The 13837-nt window shown below is 41.6% G+C and overlaps 1 protein-coding gene across 6 annotated transcripts in view; it reads right to left on the bottom strand.

The window, feature by feature from the left end:
- The window catches only part of nav3 (neuron navigator 3), a 272816-nt gene that overhangs the window by 195931 nt on the left and 63048 nt on the right, over window positions 1-13837 (bottom strand). For all 6 annotated transcript variants that reach the window (XM_061029865.1, XM_061029866.1, XM_061029867.1 and 3 more), the window contains exons 2-3: window positions 13649-13766; window positions 9716-9768 (exon numbers count right to left, since the gene is read on the bottom strand). In XM_061029865.1, coding sequence (XP_060885848.1) covers window positions 9716-9768; window positions 13649-13766 — 171 coding nt within the window. The remainder of the gene's footprint in view (window positions 1-9715; window positions 9769-13648; window positions 13767-13837) is intronic.

Here is a 13837-nt window from a genome sequence, read left to right as displayed (position 1 = left end):
TGGATGGCCCAGTGTTCGACAAGAAAGACGTCCATTTTTCTTATTTAGTTGACAGATTTTTCGATCCAACAGGGGATTCAAACCTAAGGTCACAAGCTCCCCTCTCTAACATCGAGGCATCCAGACTGTGAACAAGGAGGGAGAATGAATTGTACCCCCAGAATAGCTAAAGTTCCAGCAGTGTAAATAAACCATCTGCCTCAGCCCCTCTTTGGGCCACTCGCTGCCAAATGCTGGACATGCATGATGACATCAGGGATGTTTGGGAAGCCCAGAGTTCCCATCATCCATTTGTCGGTGTATTTCCAGACCGACTCACTCTTATAATAGGTGAGCATGCCTGACAGCCAAGACGGCTAAAATCAAATTAACGATCTGAGGAAAAGTGTCACACAGATGCCAGTTGGTTTAGCCTTACAGGAAGCGGAGCTAGGGATTCAAATTAGGAAGAGGATAAATTAGAAGCAGGGATTAATAGCGAGCTGTGAGGATGATGAAGCGTCAGGCCGGTGAAGATGATAGCACTGAGTGGCTCGTGCCGTTTGTCCTCTTGTCTGGCTGCTGTGCAGGCTGCCAACAGATGGGGCCCAGATGACACTGGAGGGCTTTAATAGTCTCAAAGAAACCCTAGACTCAATTAGGCCTCACAGGCAGCACATAAAGTCCAAACCTGCTTCTGAAGCTCAAACACAGAGCACTTTGACTTTTCCAGCAGAGGTGGAAATTGCTTTGCTGTTTCCACTGAGGCTTATTGAGATGGTGTACCATGATTGTTTTAGTGCAAGCTTTACTGTATGCTATAAGTAAGAGTTAATAAGAGGAAACAACAACAGTTCTATTGATTTGAATTGTGACCTGATATGCACTTTTATTTCCTACATTTAGGAGTTAAGTAACTATGACACTCTTTACAGTACTCAGCAGCTAGGAGGATTTGGGGAATATAATCTGTGACTATTCTGTACTGTACAAGGAATAAACTGAGAGTACTGGTACGTAACAAGTTCTGAAAGTTTCCAGCAACAAATACAGTAACATTCATAATGGCACCTTTTTTAGAACCAAATGATAAAATCTACATCATCAATTGAGAGGAATAGGGAACAATGCAGCAATGTTCTGGAAAATAAAAATAAAATAATGGAAACATTCTGAAGAGTACAATTTTTCAGTACCCCTGAATAGGCTGGCAGGAACAGATCTGTGTGAAGTCAGGGTGACAAAAAAAAAACATCCATTTGCATTCAGCTCACCCTGACATTTTTGTGAAATATCAGAAGGTTTTTTTGCGTGTGTGAAAACACCATTAGAAATGCCATGGTGAAGTTCGTTCAGCAATCTAGTGCAACACAAAGTGATTTAGCTCCAAACATGAAGACCGTTAATATTTGACAAACTGCAACACAATTTCAAACAAACTCACCCTCGCTGTAAATCATCAGCTAAAAGAAATTACAGAGTGACATCACACGGGATTGGGGGACAGCCAAAGCTGCAAATGGCTGATCTAAATATGATCCATGGCACACTTTGGAATCCAATACCACAAATGAAAAGATGCAGGAGAGTGTTGACTTTAAAGTGGGGCGACTTGTTTGATGTCATCTCTCCTCGCAGGAGCTGTGCAGCCTTCTGCTGACAGATGTTGCATCTTTGCATTCACGTACCATTTTTGGCGAGCATTTGTTTCTTTCCCTGAAATCCTTTGCTGAGGTCGCTAGAAGCTGAACGCATGCATACACACACACACACCCAGAGAGTGAAACTGCACAGTCATCTGTATTGCAGGGAAGCGCTCTGTGGTTTGCTAATGATGTCTGTCTATAATGAGGAGGATTAGTGTTGCGAGGCTTTAATATTTTCTGCTGAATGGGCCTCTTCTTGTGTTTGAGCACGAGTCTTCAGAGAAATGAAGAGAAAAATACAATTCCTTCACTCCATTCAAGAACCTGGGTGCACGTCTGAATCCTTTGGATGTCTGTACAATTACTGAGAAAGTGCACTGTCAGAGGGCGTGAGGTTCGACATGGCAGACAGATTGCTGAGTGTGCCATGAGGTGAGTGAGACGTTTGAAGGATTCACACAAACACAAACACGAAAACCTTAATCGAAAACACATTAAAAACTTTTACATTACATGTGTTAAGTCAATGCCTTTATTCAAAATGAGGACAGAGCCTAATCGATCAACTTTCAGTCTGAAAGAGATCTCAAATGAGTGAGGACAAAAGTGCAAGATGCAAAAGGGGAAGACATCAGAAAAAAGCAAAGAAAATGTTTTTTTTGTATCCACAACGCAATTTTTTCCGATGAATCTAAATGCATCTCCAAAATCTACCTCACATCACCTTCTGGAAACTGAATTCATCCATATCTAATCCACTTTTTCCATTGTTACTTTTATCTATCAACAAATAAAATGAGGCAAAAAAGTGAAAAAAGTGACATATTCAATTGAGTGGAAAGAAACAAAAGCAGCCTCAAATCTCAGCTGAGTTGAAATCCCTCCGTACCATGCTCCTGTCACTCCTCGTTCTCATCATCTTCAATGGCGTGCTCCGTGGTTGCAAACGATTCCTTCCGGGACCCGAGTACGTGGTCAGTACGAGGGTACGCTTCTGTAGACAAAGCCTGCTCCCACATGTCAGGAACAAACTCCCAGCAATCATTCGTTTTCTATGCCAATAAAATCAACCAAAACTATTCAGTTCCGTCACACAGCAGCCACAAAGTCCACTGGGGAAAAATGGGCATGTTTTGCAATTTCGACCAATCTGACCACTGGGAAAGACAGGGCCTCAAATGTGGGGAATCCCATTTGCATTGACAATGTCCATGTTACACAGGCTTCAGGACCTGGAATAGACTAAATGTTGTTCTCCTCTGACTTAAAGAAACTCCTGAACATGAAGAATCCAGAGTGAGGGTCTTACATTTTGATGAAGTTTGCTGCACTTCAACGCTTTAGAGAACAATCAGGCGGGAATCTTTCAGCAGTATTTAAAGTAGTGAGATGATAAACTAATGGGTTATTTATCTAAATGCTGGAAGGACGTGTAACTAAAACATCTTATGCATTGCAATATTTCAACCTCAGTCTATGCAAAGTAACGGGACAGAATTATAAAGTCTTTGACATTTCAATATTTAGTTTAACAGGAGCAATGGAGTGTGCAAACGTTTGACCTTTTGGTATTAATAGAGGAAACCTGCACACCATAAAATGCAGGGTTTTATGTCATGTAACAAAAAGGTGATTAAAGGTCAGACTCTTTTACATATGATGCATGAGGAGAGGAAATTAGAAAAGTAGAGAAGGGAAAACTAGGACTGTGCGGTAATAAATTCAGATTTCCACTGTTTTTTCTGCCATCAGAGGTGATAACCTTCAGCCCCATGATTCTAAGAACTAAGTGTTCAGGCGCCAGTTGTGGACTTGGAGGGGCTGGCTCAGTTTGAATAAACAGGAAATATTGAGATAATATTGCTTGATCTGATCCTCAAAAAAAAAACTTGAGGGATGTGATGGATTCATCTACTGTAAAAAATAAGTTTTCAAAGGCTGTAGGTCTGTCAGACTTTTTGTTGGCGTTACTGACCGAGCTGTCCAAATGCATGTGACATCCTTTGTCATTGGAGATGAGTCTATGGATGTACCACAGACACAGTAAAGCACAAGAGTTTTTTAGCTACAGTCAGCAGAAAATGTTTATTATGATCAGCAAGGGTTCACGCACTGCGGTTGTAAAAAAAAAAAAAAAAATGCTCCATGCTACATGATACCATCTGTGCTGGTTTACATCCTGGTATTAGAGCATTATGACAGTAGTCAATAAAACCACATTTGACCGGTATTGCCAGCCTTAATTCATAAATACATTCTTATTAAGTTTAACCGACTAGTAATTCTGGCCCGGTTAGCGAAGGGTGAAGATCAGCACATCGTTAACCACAACAGTTAGGCAAAGCAAGTTCATGTTTACAGCACATTTGAGCAACGAGGCGTTTCACAGTGCTTCATTCACACAGGACATCAAAAGCATCACGACAAAGGCTAGAAGAAATATTAAAAGAATACATTTAAAGTTAGTTAATTTAGTTAGCTGTTAAGAACAAGCTAACGTTATCAGACTAAACCAGAGCTCTCCTAGGAATGGCTGGAGGACCAACCTGCAGTGTTGAAATAAATCAATATAATGTTCTGCTTGATGGATAACACATTCAGTATTTGTATCATCTTTGCTGTTAGCTCTGGTATTAAAACGCAGCTTGATGCATGCTTGGGCTTGTATACTCATAATTAAAGGAACATTTAAAAAAAAGTGATTCATCTGTAATGATGCACAGTGTTTACAAAGTCACGAATCAAACCATCTGCCAGCCGGAGAGCCTAAAACCATTTTGTGATTCTCCAAAACTCTTTATTTTGGGATTCTAGAGAAAGAAATCAGTCGGAAGTCTTATAAGGAAAAGCAAATGAAAAGAATCATCTGATGGGGGCAGATGTCAGTGAAAAGCCATTGAAGAGCATTGTTGGCCATTCTGCTTTTGACCATCCACAAACATGCTTGTGTTTCTGTTGGATTAGCTCTGCAGGAAATGGACGGACTGCAACTCACTCGTGGATCAATGGCATTGTTAACACGGGCTTAAGAGTAGAAGAGTGTATTATGTGTGTAGATTTGCTGTAAAGATGCTGGTGCCGCGCTGGTCTTTGCTCCTCAGCTTCAAGCAGCTGCTCAGTTGGCCTCTGTCCACTGACCGGCCTGAGCAGCGACCTATCACTTAGAGAAACTGGCCTGTGATGGAGGGATGACTGCTTCTAGTCCCAGTAGAGGGTAAAAAATAAATCTGTGCAGAGGAAGTAAATCTGACTCGTCTAACCCCACTATGACAGCTGCTGCTACTGTGATGTCCCCAGCCAAGGCGCTTAAACTCCAGGTGTGAGGTGACCAGTGGCAGCTGTCCAGGGTGCACAGCTCAGGTTGCCAATAAGATTCAAAAAGTAAAAAGAAAAAAAAATAGCTGAAGTTTTACACTGGACAGAAAAAAAGCTGGCGGTAAAAAAATAATGTTTAGGATTTATACGTTTAGAATATTGGACAAACTGGCCAAAGCAAATACATTTGCTCTTAGACAGCCATAAGTCGGCGTGATGGTTTAAGTTCCTCCGGTCCGACCAGAGAAAAAGAGACACTACTGCATTTCGGTCCGGCTGTTCATGCTGACTTTTGCAAATGAGCCAAGAGCTGCAAGCAGTAAGTCACATGGCCTGCAGGGTAAATCAATGATTGGACAACTTGGCAACCTTCATCGTACATCATCAGTGCTACATGGAGCCAAGTGGAGTTAATCAAACTCTGCTGACCGATGGCCGCTCATGCTGCACTTTACAGTGCGATACATGTTGATTCAAATTCTCTGGTGTGAGAAAAGCATTCCTGAAGACTGTGACAATATTAACACAAATCTTCCCACATTTTTATGAACAATAGATCTATTTTTTTTAAATGATCATTAATTTAAGCAGGTAGGACACCTTCCTTCACAGGTTGTTTTTCTAAAAAAGAAGGATTTACTGATAGTGTTATTTAAATTAAAGGTTTTAATGCAAATGTGCAATGTATGAAGAAGCACAGCATCCACTAAAAACAGACAAGAAAGAGTCCTCTGCAGGTCTCAGTCCAGATGTTTAGCACCAGACTTTGACTACTCTGAAACTGGCAAATTCACCAGAAAGAAACCAAAAATGTTAGTGCACCCTCAGTCCTCCATCATCGCAACGAGGGCTGGAAATGTCAGAGTAAGTTAAAAAAGATGTGATGTCATGCAATACAATGTGAAAGGACACAGCACAACACAATACCATACACTGTGATACGACATGTGATACGAGGCCCTCGGTAAAGATAGCATCACAATACAGTGACTCTGCCATACTGCAAGACAATCATATAATGATACATCATAATGCTGATTAACTGAAGGATATGAAATGTCTCTTACAGGGTTAAGAGCAGGATCAATGTTTTCATTTACTGATATTTGGTGTCAGTTTCACTTCTTATCACACTTCATCCTTTAGTTTCTTAGGAGTCATGAAGTAGTGAGTCATATTGTATTTCCTTTTATTAAATTATTTATGTCTATATTTGACACCAGAGAAGATAATTCTATTGCACGAGGTAGGGCGATGACATATTTCCTTATCAATATGAAGTCTCACCCCGACTCTTGACGATTATAAAACAAGATGGCGTATTAAATTCTCTACAGTTCAGTTTCTGTCTAGCACCTGTTTCTGTACGTTTCTGTCCCCTGATAACGACTCTTGTTTTAATAATACCGATGCAAACTTCCAGCTCGAGCGCCTTGAAAAATGTGTCGCAGTAAAAACCTTGACTTGTCCAAACACTGGCTCTGCGCTCTTGCTATATTTCTTGTTGATGTTATGTGTTTCTGTATGTGCGTGTCAGATGTTTCCTTCCCTCTGCGCCCGCAATATAAGCAACCATGCTTCCTCAAAAGTTCAATTCCCAAGCTGGCCGTACCCTCTGTGGGTCAGAGCAGGTGGTGGATCAATGGGCTTAGTAAGTGACTGAGACAAAGAGCGGGCTCCACACACACACACACACACACACACACACACACACACACACACACACACACACACACACACACACACACACACACACACACACACACACACACACACACACACACACACACACACACACACACACAGAGGTTGTTGGCATATCCAGCCGCATGCTTGCAGCTCGCCCTGAGAAACCAGTGTGTCAGTCTGAAGCGAGCTGCGTCCAACCAGGACCAGGATCCCTGGATGTGACAAATCACTTCACAGAGGTTTTAACTGTGTCCTTGCTTTGACACATTGAACCCACCAGAGTGACACAAGGGGTAACCAGGACCTGGACCTTTACATTGTCTTCCTTCCTGGTTCCTTAATGCTGTTTTTCCAACAGAGCACACGGGTCTGTTTCCATACAGCTGGTTTCGCCCCGGAGGAAGAAAGAAAACAGCTGAAAATGGTCCTGGATGTGTGTGAAAATAAATCCTACATTCCAGTGATCGAACCCTTTGGAACATTTCCCAGATTTTTCCTCAGATGTCCAAAGAGAGGGCGATCAAATCCACAGATTCTTAAATAGAAACTCTGACACATTAAAACATGGTTGCTTGAATACTGAACTGCAGCACCTGAATATGTAAAACAGAGGTTTAACAGAAGGCTCCGGACACACACACAGTCAGCAGCAAAGACGCTCCTCACCCACACTGTCTTATTAAAGAAAGCGCGCTGAAGCAGCTTAACTGCTTTAGTCACTTTTAATGGAAGGAGGGCAGATGCCAGAGCGAAAAACCAACACTGCATAAACACTTAGTCAACTCTAGTTAAAGCCGGGGGTAATTATCTCACAGTGACGACAATCAGCGGTTCTTCAGCCCGTCATCTCATTAAAAGAGGGAAATAAGGAAACCGCCGGCATCGCTCGGCCTGCATGGCAGCCAGAAATACAGATGACTGAACAAAGTGCAGCAAGTGAAATCAGTCTGAACTCTTCAGGAATGTCGTGTGTTTCCGGTCAAATGACAAAGCTGTTCCTAACATCTTTCTGAAGAAGTGACTCGGCCATGTTCTCACTCTGAACTCTACAAATCAACAGCTCGTTCAGTGGATACAGAAACCCTTCTGACCACGACAAATGTGAAACACTTGATAAGACTTTCAAAATCTAGCTAGCTGAGAAACATTTCACATTTTATCACTCTGCAACAAGAAAGTGAAGAGTCATTTTGTTTGGATCGAGGAATCAAAATGACGACGCACTAAAACCACCAACTGAAACATTAAGAGACAATTTAAAGCTGCTGTGAGAAGTTTCAATCGGGTTATGAGTCATTATTTTTACATTACTCTTTTTGATGCTTTGGACTTTTACAGCAGGGTATAGGTGTCAGACAAAGCCGAGAGTACAAACAGAAACCGTCTTTCCTTTTATATTTTCCACAGCAAATATTCACACAGTCATTGGTCCGACTGTGTGAAGGATCTTTTTGTCAAAAAAAAACAAAAAAACGAGAAGGACTTCATGAATAAAGAGACAGAAGGTACAGGTTTGTCCACAGGGGGGCGCCAAAGTTGACACAAATTGAAAGTTCCTCCCAGGAGCTTTAATGAACGTTATGTAAGTTAAACATACATCCAACCCTTTAGGTTTTTCTAGCTCTTCATTAAATGGCAACTGAGTTCAAATGCCCGTTGTAACATTTAGCATCAGGACGACATCCAGAAAAAGATCTAGATGGGTAAGATAATGTTAAAGTTGAAGCACTGTGCTGAAAACCAAACTCTGGGAAATTACATGTTTGGAGGGTTGTATTATCTGTGATCACAGTTCAAACTCTGTCTTTGGTGGGTCATTAGTTTTAAATGTGAGCCTGACTTATAGTCTACCATCTTCCCTAAAGACTTCAGCTTTCACCTTTTCTTTAATTTAGTCCTTACTGCCAACCGAACATCTTTCTGACTGTGACCATTCATAGTAAATAAACAAGTCTCACATGTCACCATTATTACTTTTGTTAATATCCAAAGATGCAAATGGAACTGAGTTTCAATATAACAGAGTAAAAATATACTTCAACAGAAAGATTACATGCATCGACCTGTAAACATATAGATGTATTATTAGCCAAAAGCTCTAGAGTAAAAGTTTTACAGACTTACAATGCATATGTTGCATTTCAAGATCAACCTCTCAGAAGATATTTCTAATTTTAATAATTTTACAGTATTGTGTAGCTTTGTCCAGTGGATTCTTATCGAGAGTTTAGTCCCCTTTGAAGGGTCCTAGAGAAACGTACGGGGTCATGACATTGTTAATACCATTGGGGTATTACAAAAACTAAGTTTGAATACAGAAATAGACATTTTTATGAATCTTATGATCATCTTTTTGAAACAAAGGACGTGTATTATTCTTTGGGTCTGTAACAGTGAAAAAAGAAAAAAGAATAAGAGTCTAGACAGGTAATCTCTCTCTGATGGATCCTTGCAGGGTGCAGTTTTATGACTGTAATATATATATATATATATATATATATATATATATATGCATATTTTTTGGTTTATTCATTTATTTAAATCAGGGACATTGTACTAAATAACATTAGTCTCAGAAGAGAAGAGACGCTTTGTACCAGATTTAGCTAACTAGTTAATTTCCATCTGATGTCAAATGATGCAGATGATGGCAAAAGCAGTTAATTAAGATTTTCTCGTATCTGTATGTCTGCAATCAATAGAGAACTTTAAGAACCACAAAGGGAGGGTTTAAGTTCAGTTTGTAAAAATCACTTTCCCTGATGTTTTACTTGCAGCTCTTTCCAGGTGAAACAGTGATGCATTTTCACTCCCACGTTTATAGTAGTGACATTGAAGAGATGCAGGGAGTAGCTGTGAGTAATAGCATCAGCTGAAAGCTTTAACATGTATTGTGATACTTTATTGAACTGTTTCTCTCTGATGGCTCGGGTCAAAAGAATCTCAAACTCAATGTGAAACTTTATCGCAGCTTCCCAGTAAAGCAGTTTAAAGTCACAACTTCAGCACCACTAACATACATGCTTTACATTTTCATGCAGCGGGACAGATGAAGATGAATATTAATGTCAGGCTGTAACACTCACCATTTGCGACTGACTCCTGGGGCTGCCATTGATATCCTCCACCTTCTCGTTGGCTGCGTGAGAAAGGAAATGAAGAGTTTTACTGTCGTCCCATTCTGAACTCTGACATCCCCACGTCCAGACACCTTTTCAGTTCAGGTGCACACATCCAGCAGGAAACCTCTGCAGCGCTCAACATAGTAGAGTGAGTGTTTGTGTGTGTGTGTGCATGTCTGTGTGTGTGTGTGTGTGTGTGTGTGTGTGTGTGTGTGTGTGTGAGTGTGTGTGTGTGTGTTGAGGTGCAGAGCGATGCAGGAAAGGTCTGGGAAGAAAAGCTGCCTAATTCGTCAGCTGCCGCCAGAGAATTACTGACAGGCCAGCTCGGCTTCATTGTCTGTTGGGGCGAACGGGGAGGGTAAAGTTTCAATCCAGCAGAGAGGGAAGAGAGAGAGAGAGAGAGAGAGAGAGAGAGAGAGAGAGGGAGGGAGGGAGAGGGAGGGAGAAGGAGAAAGAGAGAAAGAGAGAAAGAGTGAGGAAGGGGAGAGAGGGAGAAAGAGAGAGAGCGTGAGGAAGGGGAGAGAGGGAGAAAGAGAGAGAGAGGGAGGGAAGGAGAAACAGAGAGAGGGAGGGAGAAAGAGAGAGAGAGAGGGAGGGAAGGAGAAACAGAGAGAGAGAGGGAGGGTGAGGGAGAGGGAAATAGAGAGAGGGAGAAAGAGAGAGAGAGAGAGAGTGAGAGAGACGAGGGGGAGAGAGAGAGAGAGAGAGTGAGAGAGACGAGGGGGAGAGAGAGAGAGAGAGAGAGAGAGTGAGAGAGACGAGGGGGAGAGAGAGAGAGGAGTTGAGAGAACAGGAAGGAGTAAGGAAGTAAAAAAAATAGAGATTTAGGGACAGCATCAGGGAGACAGGCAGCACATGTAAAAGAGAGGGAAAAGTGTATGTGTCTGATGTGTTTGGGTTTGTGTGTGAAACAGAGAGAGGGAGGGGGGTGTTAATAAAAAGTTAACAACAGTGATGGAGACATAAAGAAAGGAAGAGAGAGAGAGCAAAGACAGTAGACGTCATGAGAAGAAAAAAAGGAATATGTGAGAGATGAGGCTGAGAAGACACCAAATGATAAGACTGAATTGGAGAAGAGCTGATGCTGGTATAAAAGATCTCATCAATTAGTCAACTGTGTGATTATTAGAGGTTCACGAAGCGGTCAGTAGAGAGATTTACTGTCCATTAATGGCTCAATTAACTCGGTCACTGTGAGTGGCCCTCAAGAAACTCCAATCCTCACCACGAAGGTTCAACATCTGAACTTCTAACAAAGTTTGAAATTGCCTTTCATTTTCTTTGGTAGTGTCTCTTAACATATTCAATATAAAACAAAAGTCACTGTTACATAAATGATGAGTATGACTGGTGTCTTGTGCCCGACTCTGTGGTTAGGGTTCGGTTCAAATATGATTTAGGCATTAGGTTATCTATCTATATCAGACAAGATGATCGACAAGTCCTAACTGAGACCTGAAAAATGCCCTACATGTCGTCTCGATGCAAAGACTCTGAGGCTGCAGTGGACACTGGAACATTGTTCTCCAGGATGGGCACAATCTCTCACAGATGGACTGGCATGTAGTTTGGGGGTCAGCCCTATGTTCCCACATTTGTAGGACATTTTCAAAGTTATGTCTTGTGTTCCTACATTTCCCTTCAATTTAAGCCCTATCCTCCCACAAGACATTTTGGAAGCACTGTATAGTAAATGAATGAATGAATGAATGAATGAGTAATTTTATTTCGATCAGCAGCAGCAGAAATCGTCACAATCACAATCATCATTACAAGAAAAAATAAAATAGGCTGATCGAAAAGGGTTTCAGCTGAAGCAGAGCTTATCGATGCCGAACCCTTGTTTTCATAAAATCTTGGGAACTGTGGGAACATAGGGCTGTGGGAAGATAAGCACGCTCCCGTAGTGTGATATCTCGATGCTAACACATACTGGATGAACAGGAATAGCATCACAATCATTTATAAATCATCTGTTTTACTTAACCTGACTCATGCTGGTCTGCTGCTCTGATCCAGTAACACTGCATGCCTCGCTCTTTCTGTCCTCAGTAATGCGGTAATGAGTGTATTGTACCTGTGGCCATCAAAGCTCCTATCTCTTGTATTGATGAGGAGCAAATGCACATGTGCAACTAATAACAAGAGTCAAAGGAACATCGAGATCGGAACATGTCACCAATCACACATTTTAATCAATAACTACATCATATTTACTTTGTCATTTTAAAATTCTAAATGTATAGACCTATATTTAAAAAAAAGTATTTAAAAAAATGTTATTCAGTGAAGGTCTGTCGTTCTCCTTATGTGGAAAGGTTGGGCGGGGGCCCTATAGCGCCCTCTATTGACCAGCTGCCATTGGTTCATTTTAAATCTTCTTTTTCTAATCTTGCATTTGCATCCTTAATAACACCACAATTACCTTTACTAACAAATGTGCCTCAATAAAAAACAGCCTGTAAGCCGATTATTGCTAACTCTTTGCTTCTCTCTAGCTCCACCCTCTTACCTTATAAGGTCATTTCCTGCACTGAAAATGTAATGGCAACCTCAAAGCTTCAAAAGGCTTGTCCACAAACCAACAGATAACACCAAGCTTTGTTCACATTCTGTGATTTTAACAACTATGGTATTATAGTTCATATCTATGCCTATATCAGCATGTCTGAAAGGGTCAGCCCCGCCCACTATTCATGACTGTGCAGGATGTGAGGAGACATGACAGGACAGCCTTAAAAGGGACTATAGGACACCTGCTAAGAGGATGCAACAGGTGAAGAAAGAAAACTTTGGAATAGCTAAAAGGCATGTATCTCCCGTTTGTGTACGATATATCCCTCTCATATACTCATACTGTACGCTAAAGTCAGAAACTGGAACTGTTATATGATTACTGCATTTTTCATGTCATCCCTTTAAACACTCTTTGCAGAAAGAGTTTATTCAAATAGTGCTGCACTGAACTAAGAACAAGAGCCAACAGAAAAAAGATGAAATAATTAAAGAGAAGAGGAAGACATGAGAGCTGAGGGAGACAAAGAGAGAGAGAGAGAGAGAGACCTAGAAAGAGTTAGAGGTGAAGATTGACAGAGACAGAGGGAGACATTAGAAGAACGATAGAGCTCCACAACGACAAGTAGAAGGTAAAGAGACAGACAGAAGGAGGGGAGAAAAAAACAATAGATAAGCGAAGCTCTCTCTGGGGTTCAATGGGTGTCATATGCCTCTCTGCACCCCTGGGTGTCAGAGCCACAGATTTCTGATGCTGCAGATTAGCCAGCACCCAAAACGAGAGAGAGCTGCTGTGATTTGGCCCAAATTTTGTCTCAGACTGAAGAGCAGCTTCCCTCCGACTCACCACAAGAAAGACAGAGTAGAGTGTGTGTGTGTGTGTGTGTGTGTGTGTGTGTGTGTGTGTTTCTTCATCTACCAGACAGAATTAATTACAGACCCATGCAGTGTGTTTTATTGCTACTGATAACATATTGTTTAAGCTTTACTTCAAATCTGAAGTAAAGCTAAAATAAGTCATGCTTTCAGACGCATGTGTGTGTGTGTGTGTGTGTGTGTGTGTGTGTGTGTGTGTGTGTGTGTGTGTGTGTGTGTGTGTATGTGTGTGTGTGTGTATGTGTGTGTGTATGTGTGTGTGTGTGTGTGTGTGTGTGTATGTGTGTGTGTGTGTGTGTGTGTGTGTGTGTGTGTGTGTGTGTGTGTGTGTGTGTGTGTGTGTGTGTGTGTGTGTGTGTGTGTGTGTGTGTGTGTATGTGTGTGTGTGTGTGTGTGTGTGTGTGTGTGTGTGTGTATGTGTGTGTGTGTGTGTGTGTGTGTGTGTGTGTGTGTATGTGTGTGTGTGTGTGTGTGTGTGTGTGTGTGTGTGTTTGTGTGGACTCCTACCTATGATCTGGATGATCTGTGCCAGCAGGACTCCATCAGTGACGTCCTGGCTCAGGTCCTTGATGAGGCGCGGGCAGCCGGATTTGGCAAGGTAGTGATTGGCCCAGTCTGTGTAAATCTGCAGGGACAGAACAAACACGCTGTTAGCATGTGTGTGTGTGTGAGTGTGTGAGGAACACACAGCTTGCA

Source organism: Labrus mixtus, chromosome 22 (assembly GCF_963584025.1).
Source record: "Labrus mixtus chromosome 22, fLabMix1.1, whole genome shotgun sequence".
Lineage (NCBI taxonomy): Eukaryota > Metazoa > Chordata > Actinopteri > Labriformes > Labridae > Labrus > Labrus mixtus.
The sequence above is the reverse complement of the archived record's forward strand: the minus strand, read 5'-3'. Positions and strand labels throughout refer to the sequence as shown.